The 10,000-nt window shown below is 34.9% G+C and overlaps 1 protein-coding gene across 4 annotated transcripts in view; it reads right to left on the bottom strand.

Moving 5' to 3' along the window:
- Window positions 1-10,000, bottom strand: part of LOC113816328 (tyrosine-protein kinase BAZ1B) — a 29,112-nt gene that overhangs the window by 16,248 nt on the left and 2,864 nt on the right. For all 4 annotated transcript variants that reach the window (XM_027368370.2, XM_070127274.1, XM_070127275.1 and 1 more), the window contains exons 2-10: window positions 5,341-5,516; window positions 4,998-5,094; window positions 4,475-4,807; window positions 2,621-3,350; window positions 2,299-2,448; window positions 1,573-1,689; window positions 650-769; window positions 273-488; window positions 1-100 (exon numbers count right to left, since the gene is read on the bottom strand). The exon at window positions 1-100 is cut by the window's left edge and continues 44 nt beyond it. In XM_027368370.2, the coding sequence (XP_027224171.2) occupies window positions 1-100; window positions 273-488; window positions 650-769; window positions 1,573-1,689; window positions 2,299-2,448; window positions 2,621-3,350; window positions 4,475-4,807; window positions 4,998-5,094; window positions 5,341-5,516 (2,039 nt within the window). The remainder of the gene's footprint in view (window positions 101-272; window positions 489-649; window positions 770-1,572; window positions 1,690-2,298; window positions 2,449-2,620; window positions 3,351-4,474; window positions 4,808-4,997; window positions 5,095-5,340; window positions 5,517-10,000) is intronic.

The following is a 10,000-nucleotide window of genomic DNA, read 5'->3' on the forward strand; positions in this document are numbered from 1 at the left end:
TGACAGCATCTGAGGTCTCCTTTTTACGAAGGCAGAGTCGTGCAAGCTCAATGGCCGTTTGGTAATGAATGGTCAGGTCTTTGATCTTAACACCTAGTTCCTGAAAATGAAAATACAATGCATGATTGACAGCAAAAATGAGAAGAAAAAATAAAACAAGAACTCTATATAATCATCACTCAAAAGGATACCTTGCTGCATGTAGAAAGAGCAGCACTATAAGTGAACTTGCGTTATCCACATTACTAAATGCGCTGACGAGTATGACTTACCTTTCTCTCACCAAATCTCTCATCATCAAGAATAACATGCAGCAGAAGACTTATCACTTCAGCAATAATCTTGTAACCCTTTGTTCCTGCAGAAAGTGCTTGTAAGAGCTTGCTACATGTAATACTCATCTTCTTCTCAGGTACAAGTATTTCCCTATAGCAGTCAATAAACTCCACAATCATAGCCACGTCACCAAAGAGCGAGTTTGGAATTTCCTATATGGGGGAGGGATTAGAAAAAATTAGAAAAAATATCATCATTGATTGTACTAAAACTATGAGATTAATTATAAACATTGTAAGTTCTCTCTCCCTTAATCAAATCATAAACAAAAAATTCAAAGAATCATTTGACAAATTTAGATTCAGAAACTGACCTCTGGGGTTGAGACGAGCTTTGGTTGAGGAAGTGGTTTGGTGTCGGTGAGAATCTTGTCCTCAATCTTGCGTTTCAACTCTCGCTTGGTCTGGATACGCTTTTCAGCCACTTCTCTGGCCTGGGGGAATTTTCAGATTTTTTCAATGCAAAGCACACAAATATAAGATACACCTAAGTATTATGAATTGAAAGAAGAAAAGGGGCAATACTGTATTCATAATATCGAAGTTCATAGCCATGTATGCTGTTCATGTTGCATAAATTGCTTTTATTTTGATTTGTTAAAGTTTATGCAATTTCTATATTTGTATAAATTGAGCTTGTAAAAAAAGATAGAAAAAAAGATAAAAAAGAAAATAAAAGAAAGAAAGAAAGAAAAAAAAAAAATAATAATAAAAAAATAATAATGATGACGCAAATACAAACATAAGAAAACTACAATAGAAACTTTCTCTATCATTATAGGGCTACAAAAGATCAAATTCTATTAAATCAAATTACTTCTAAATTACAATTAAAAACATGGCAAAAACAACAGCATAATAACAAGCACAATGCTATGAAGGTGTCATGATACCAACCCCTACTATCCCAATGACCATCAATGTCATGAAACAATTTGGCTTGAAGGTTGGGTGACTTGAACATGCCATCAAGGAAAAGAGTGGCTGAGGTGGCATGACCATACCATCATGGAAAAAAATAGCTGGAGGCCGAGGTGACGTAACCATGCAAAGGGGAGACATGAATTCCTGTCACCAAAAATGAATGTTTGTGTACACCCAGCCTACAAACCCATTAAAGAGGCTGCTCAAGTAACCCTAAAGCCAAGATTTTGGGCCTTATGCAGTCAGCAGAACACCTGCATCCAAGGGGACAATATGAAAAATAATAATTAACACTAAGTCAGAATTAGATTACCTTTTGCTTTAGATATTCCTCTTTCTCCTCGGGTGCCATCTTGGTTAAAATACGTTTTTCAATGATGCGCTCGTGTCTCTTCAGCAGATCGTTTCTTATACCCTCATCCGGGATTACCTGTTAAAGAAACACCCATGATCAGGTTTTTCAAAGTATCATTAAATAACTCAACATAGTTTACATCAATTTCAAGTATGCTAAAGTAAAATTAATATACTAAAAGCTCAAAATAGAAAATCTGATATGAATAAATTTCCATTCAAGCCACTGTAAACCCCCGAGGTTCTATTTACCTTGATCATACATGGCCTGATAATATTTGGCAAGCATTTTTACTTTCATTATCCATGTGATGCACTTAGTGTCTACAAATATGTCTGATGATAATTCCCAAATCCTGATTCCTATTATAGACCCATCTCTCTCTGAGCTAATCTTGTAGTTATGCTCCTTTTCCTATTTGTAAATGGAATGTTGTGAGTGTGACGTACCAATTCTGGTATTGTATAGTGTATTCCACATTATATTCTCATTAGTGTATGCTTTTTGACAGTATAAAAACACAATAATTTCTGTCGTGTGAATCAACCTCTTGAAATGCTCAAAACTAAGATATGTCTAAGCAAATCTTGAAAACATACCTTTTTCTGCAACTGAGGGGGGACAGACAAGTTAGAGGATTTAATGGTCTTAGGAATTATTTGTATATACTAAGCAGACACACACCTCTACTTGCTGGATGGAAATTTTCTTCAGCACCTGATCCATGGTGTAGACCAATTTGCGACCACCTCCTTGCACTCCTTTGTAAAGTTTGTAGTCGCTCACCATTTTCTTCATTAGAGGTAAGCGCATAACAGATTCTGCTGTTATCTCCTGAGGTCACAAAGTGAAACACGTTAAAATGTTACAATAACAAATATCTATTCCATGTTCAAAAGAGGAAGAAAAACACAGGGGAGAAAAGGAAAAGATAGCGAGTTTTTATATACATTAATACCCATATGAAATCCTGCCAAGTTCTAGGCTGAACCACATGCACACTTACTCTCTTTTGAGGTGATCTTCTTGGGGTTGCTTTGGAACCTGGAGATTTGGCACCCACTTTCTTTGGTGTCTTCATGTCGAAGAGAGTGGCCTGCTTCATCTTCTTGGAATTTTCCTTGCCTCCTCCTGGTACTTCTTTCTTTTCACTCTTGACCAGGGGCACAATGCCTGGGGGTGTCTTTTGTTCTGGAGGTGTACTGGACTTTGGAGATTCTGTGTTACCATTTTTCATCTTTGGTGAACGACTTGCAAGCACTGCAAGGGACACATCGTCATCACTGTCACTTGATTCCAATTTCACTGGGGTTTGTAATTTGGGGGGAGTTTTCACAGGGCTTTCTGCTTTAGGTGAAACCTTGGGTGACACCTTTGGGGTCCGCTTTGACCCTGGCTTAGGGCCAGGTTTACGTTTGGGTGCATCGGGGTCACGCTTAACTCTTTTTGCTGTTTCTTTGTCTGTCTTAGGCTTAGTCTTTTTCACTGTTTCTTCTGTTTTCTCTGACTTTGGCTTTTTCACCTTCTCTTCGCCCTGGCCTTCCAACTTTCTCTTTTTTATGGAAGGACCCGTTTTTGGCTGTGTGAATATGGAGGCATACTTACCCTGGATATTGTACTGTTTAACAAGTTCTTCTGCCACGTTCCAAGGGGTGTAACAGCTTGACCGTTGTCTGATGGCATTGGCTCTTATAAAGAGACGAAAATGCTCTTTGGGAGGATTTTTGTATGTTCGCCTGTTGGAAGAAAACAATGTAATATTAAATATGTATTTAAGAAAATAACAAATGAAAAGGGTAAAGATTGCAAAAAATGGTCTACCTCACCATGATATATTATTCACAGGTGTTGTAGGTGTTAGTGTGAATACCCTTTACCTGATATTCTAATTTCATTTTCCCCTTAACTGGGTTAAATACAGCTAAGTTTCTACATCCCTCAATTATTGTTTAATCTTATGAGCTGTGAGTGATGGTCCATCATTCAGCATGAAACACCTGCCACTGCAACCATAACTTAGAGGGCATGATCTATTGCACATGGAAGAGAGAACTTGTAGCTCAAATGTTCACATCACCAATGTAGATACTGTCAACTATGAACTGATTACCACAGCAGCAAAGTCCATTCAGAACATCATCAAAATCTACAAACAAGTATATGTCTATTCGGCCTATCTGACACCACCTGTTTATACGACCAAGAGGAATGCGGTAACACTTATAACGACTTACTAAAAACAAACAATGCTCTGCAAGAATGTCATAATACATATACTAAGAAGTTGTCGCACTATCCTCATGGAGAGATAAGAATAGCTGATACTCCCTATTATCTGACACTGAATTTCAAGAAATTCAGATTTCTAATCCTTAACTATTCAACTCAGCAATACACTTCATAGCATTCCCACTTAACTCTTACCAGTCAAGAACAAACCATCAGCTATCACCTACCAGCTGTCAAGTCACCAACATACTCTCTTTAAAGAAATGATATCCCTATACAGATTAGCCAGAAAGTTATAAAGAGGTAGAGCCTACAATATAGATTTCTGCAGCATACTACCCTCAATCCCTTACATCATTATGGTATTCCACAATTTTCCAAAATTTCAAATTTACTGTGAAGATAAGCCCTTTCTGGATTCATGTCATCAAAACTATTAATCAAATTAAATCAATCTGTTAATAATATATTTATTATTTTCTATAATCTGCCAATTAAAACTCTTTTCTCTTTTCTGACTTTAAGATATTACATCTCACATATATGATGCACTCAAAAGATTTGACATGCTCTTCCTGTAATAACCATTTGTATTATTCAAAATATTTAAGCATCAAGAACAAGTACTCACTGAAGGTTTTTTGCAGGAACGTCTACAATGGTCCTGTCTTCCCCAATGACGGAAACATCGTAGAGCAATGGCAACAATTTCTTCTTTCCTGCCGCATCCTCCTTCCCTTTTCCGCTGCTTGGGCTAGTCTCTTCACTCTCTGTCACCCCATTTCCTGTGCCATTGACAACTGAATTTTCATTTTCTGACGGTGTGCATCCATTTGCAACTTTGGGGGTGGCAGGAGCAGGGGTCTGGAGGGCCTCATTTGTTGCGTGTTCATCCTCGGTGGCCCCATTTTCAGTTTTAATTTGTACAGGAGCTTCCTTTGACCCTATCACACGCACTTGTACTCTAAGAAAATAAAAAGTATATTTCTTTAACAAACCACATCCACAAAGAAACATGAGAATGCACAAACATATATTTATGATATATACAAATATTCAAATTCATGAAAGTGCTGAACAAAACTTGGAGAGAGAGAGAGAGAGAGAGAGAGAAAAAAACAGATGCCAAAGACAAAAATGTTTATAATACTTACGGCTGAGGCCCTAAAAGAGTTAGCTCCTCTCCTTGATGGAAACGAGTGTAACAAAGGCTGGAAGTTGCTTCTACAAGCTGATCAAGAGGCAGAGTACCTGAGGTAGATAAGGGTATGATGCTTTAGCAACTGAAATCCTGTAATTCACTTATTCACAAATCTAGACATATGAAAAAGATTACCCATGTGCACAAACGTGCAAGTACGCACATATAAATGAAGAAAAAAATGCAATAATATCAAATATAAGAAAAAATATATATAATCACACAAAAAAAATTCTTTCCAAGACAAACAACAAACCATTCTTTGATGTAAATACAACCAAGAACAAGATACTTACTATGGTGTATCAGCTGAAGGATGGGTTTCAAGAGGGGGGATGGGAAAGACGCATTGAGGAGCACTCGCACTTTGGCCTCGCTGGTCCATGCCTCTTGGTGTGTGAGGCCGGATTTGCCTGTGCACTGGCAAGTCCAGATACTCTGACTGTATAAAGCCAGTCTGTCTTCATAGTCGCTGCAGAGAAATTAATGGGCTTTGTCAGGTACTATGGGGATAATTAAGGAATTTTGTTAACTGGTTAAATTGTATAAACTTCTTTATTAAGCAGATGAAAGATTTAATATCTTTATTTGCTTACAATGGAATGATGAAAGATAAGAGAAAGAATGAAGAAAATTAATAGGTAACATGAAAATATATTTCATTTCAGAACAATTCTGTATAAATCCTTATTGTAACAAGAAACAGAGGCTTTTCAGCAAGAAATATCCAGTTGCCCTTCCAAACTCATGTAATATTCTATGAAATAATGTCAAATTGATTTCTTAAATAATAAACTTGATAAATGTTAATTATACTTGATATAAGAATGGAAAATGTTGTATATATAGTGGAAAAAATTATGTAAACAAGATTACATATATCTAGATCATAATAAAGAGGAAAAAATAAAAAATAAAAATAAATAAATAAAAAGTAAAATAAAACAAAATAAATATATATATTTTTTAATTCACTAGGTAACCAATGTCTCAAAAATGGCAACCCTTCCACAAAATAAGCTGAAATAGCACAAACTGGTAACCCATGAATGAGTTACCAAACAACATGACAATTAATTTTTTGCACCTGTAGGTCAATGTCCCTGAAAATACCAGAGTTTTGAATACTTGTTCTACTCACTCCTAATCGTCTCTACAAGGAGGGAGGGGAGGGAGGGGAGGGAGGGTGAAAGGAGGGAAGGAGATAGAGATAGAGAGAGATAGAGATAGAGAGAGAGAGAGAGAGAGAGAGAGAGAGAGAGAGAGACGAGAGAGAGAGAGAGAGAGAGAGAGAGAGAGAGAGAGAGAGAGAGAGAGAGAGAGAGAGAGGGAGGGAGAGAGGAGAGAGGGAGAGAGGGAGAGAGGGAGAGAGAGAGAGAGAGAGAGAGAGAGAGAGAGAGAGAGAGAGAGAGAGAGAGAGAGAGAGAGAGAGAGAGAGAGAGAAATATCAATATACTTCTTGGATAAAGTTTCTTGTATTGAATCCACTGAAAAATACCATGGATACCAGAAATCCTATAAAGACCATATTTACTTGTGTGAATGTATAACATACAGACAAAACTACAAAATTCTAAGAGCCATAGCACATCTGATTCCATTCCAAGACTTTTTAACCAAAATTATTCTTAAAAAAGTGAGAAGTATTCCAAAGTTTATTGCAACTAATGTAAGCTTATGTAACTTTCTATAATTTAGACCCCCTGATTTCAAGTAGGGGGGAGGAGGGGAGAGTTCTCTGTATTTATTGTAATCATCAATTTGACCTTACTGTGTGAATAAGACATAGAATTATACACTTATTACATTAGATGGTGCAATGCTAGAAACATTGAATCCTATGACGTTTTTTTTTTTTTTTTTTTTTTTGTGAAATTATAAATACAATTATGTACAATTAACAATAAAAATAAAAATAATAATGAAAATAAGTATATAAATTTGTAATGCATCAACAGTGACGGCATATTATACGACTTTTCCAATGATCAATGATGCAAACAGGTGGTTCTGGGATTTTTCAACATTTTAACAAGATCAATCACTATTCTACAGCCCTAGATCTCACAAAATGTTTATTATATTTATTTACTACCATTCTAAAAAAGTCATCATGTTATACAATCTGCATTAAGTAATAAACTGAGAGATAGATAAATAAATATATAAATTTGTGGTTAGTATCTATGCAACTACTTATTTATCTATACACACTATCCTTATCATTCTAACCTAACCTAACCTTACTATTAGCGCATTTTCATACGAGGGAGTAATGTCAAAAATGTCTTCTTAGTTTTAACACAATAAGCAGTTACATATCAACTTAAATGTGATTTCCTTTGACCATTTCAAACAGTCCTGACTTATCAAAATCTCCCCCCCCCTCCCTCTCTCACACACACACGCATGCACTTTTTAAGGAATTCTGATAATTAATATTGAGTCCCTTTACATAACCATTGGCATTATGTGAAATAGAGAGAAAGAAAAAAGAGAGAAAAAAAAAAATATATATATATATAAATAGGGGGGGGGGGGGGCTGACCTAATAACCATGTACCTTCACATTGTCAAATTCACATCTGCTGATTATGAAACCATTCCATAAGCATTTTATGTACACTTTTTATAGCATAATCAAACTACACGACTTTGCAATATGCTTAACTTCATCAAAAAGGTAAAAGACTTTGTATATGGAAATCCATACTGGAACATCTGCTAACAGCAATAAATATATCTTAAAAAAGTATAATCAAGAAGAGGTAGAAAAAGATGGGAAAAAATAATTATTATCAATACTATAATTCAAATTTTCCCTTTTTCTAGTAATAAAATAAATATATTCCCAAGGTCTTAAGTTATAAGGAAAGACAAGGGAAGATGGAATGGGGGAGACTCCTTTACCAACAAAACTAAATATCTTTCCTTTATCTTATAAATCAAATACATGCATATATATATATATATATATATATATATATATATATATATATATATATATATATATATATATATATATATATATATATATATATATATATATAATATATATAAATATAAAAATATATAAATATAAATATATATATAAATATATATATAAAAATATAAATATATATATATAAATATATATATAAAAATATAAATATATATATATATATATATATATATATATATATATATATATATATATATATATATATATATATATACACACATATATATATACATATACATATATATATACACATACATATATATATAGATATATATATCCATACATTATAACTTCAAAATACAGCACTTATATTATGGCAAGAATGCTTTTTTTAAATTTTAGCTTGGCTTAATGTTTTATAAAAGGCCTGCATACCAGAAAAACCTGACCTTGCTTTGCAGTTCAATACAGACCAACAAGACTCTGACAAAATAAGAGCTTGGACTCATTCCTTATAGGATGATTAATTGCTAGGGCAGTCTAAAAGCTTTCACATGAATACAGGTAGTGATCTGATGGTCTTTACCAGAGTGCCAATAGGCAAGAAGGCTGTGGCAAATAATGCTGGCCAATGATGGATACTTGAAGACTTTGTATACAAGATTTACCCTTAGCTGTATATCCAATGAGCAATAAATAACAATTTTATATTCCGATGGTTAAGAAAAGCAAAGATTGTATTCTAACTTTCTTGCCCTGCACGTCTAAACCAAACTTCAAAGCCTAAATAGGTTAAGCCTTACTAAGCTGGCACCTGTGGGGCCTGTGGAGTCATATCATCTAAAACGCCAATTCACAGAAGAATAAACTATAAATATATAAAGATAGTATGAACCAGTACTCATTGGATGACACTCAAATGGAAACTTGAAAGAAAAAGCATGCAAAATTTTACTACAATAATGTATTGATTGTACAAATTGCTAAGCTGCCATCTACAGAACCCTTAATCTGTTCCCATAATACCTTACACGACCTCACACAAAAACACAATGGAATATGTACCATGTTCTTATTCTGGGTATGTAAATGTACTGTATCTGAAATGTGAATTAAAATTGGTCTATTCTTCTTAATTTAATGGATTCAGGTGCCTCGTAGCATCCACATGGTCCAAAATCTGGGCATTTGGCTTACTTGAGTAATGATTCTCTCTTGTGTATGGCAAATGGTATATATTTTGCTATTTTCCGTGATCTATAACTGCCATTCATGCTGTATCAAGATGCTAACTGATGGTTTTATATTACTACCTAGATAATATTTACACTTTATGCAGCAACAATAAGTCACACTCATGTTATTTGTGTTTTTTGTACTATTCAATGTTCTGTAAGACTGGAATGGGTACCTGTGCAGAAATCTAGTGTTCTCCTCGGAGCCAGCACTCTCACAGGTATAGCTCACAGATAATAAACTGCACCCTCATCTACTAGTGGAAATAATGCAAGAGCCCTTTCCTTGGGCCTGTTCAATCCATCTCCCGACTAAATCTTTGTGTATCCATGGTGAGACATCTCAGTCAATCGCCACTTGGCAACATTATCCTATAGGAAGATATTCCTGTCACCCCGGCCCTTATCCAATTTTCTTCCATATCATTCCCCTCACTCACTCCTTGGCCAAATTTCTTCATGACAACACGTCCCTGTCAACTTGATCCACTGGGCTAAAACTCAAGGAATGGGTACACAGGCAGAGTTTCAATAAGCCTAGTAAATTAATCCTAGGCACTTTTGGCACTGATTGACTATTATGTACCTCATAATCTCACACAATAACAAGCTGGTAGGACATGTTTAATGTACTTGACACCGAGATTATATTATAACAGAAGTGTTTTAAGTGTCTATTCCTACAACTGATGCTATGGTATATCAAGACCCTTTTTGAGACTAACATACACTAAAACTTTTGCAGTGTCCTAACACAGTTTAGAAATTATTATAAAGGTT

The sequence above is a fragment of the Penaeus vannamei genome, chromosome 11, assembly GCF_042767895.1.
Source record: "Penaeus vannamei isolate JL-2024 chromosome 11, ASM4276789v1, whole genome shotgun sequence".
In the NCBI taxonomy this organism is placed as follows: domain Eukaryota; kingdom Metazoa; phylum Arthropoda; class Malacostraca; order Decapoda; family Penaeidae; genus Penaeus; species Penaeus vannamei.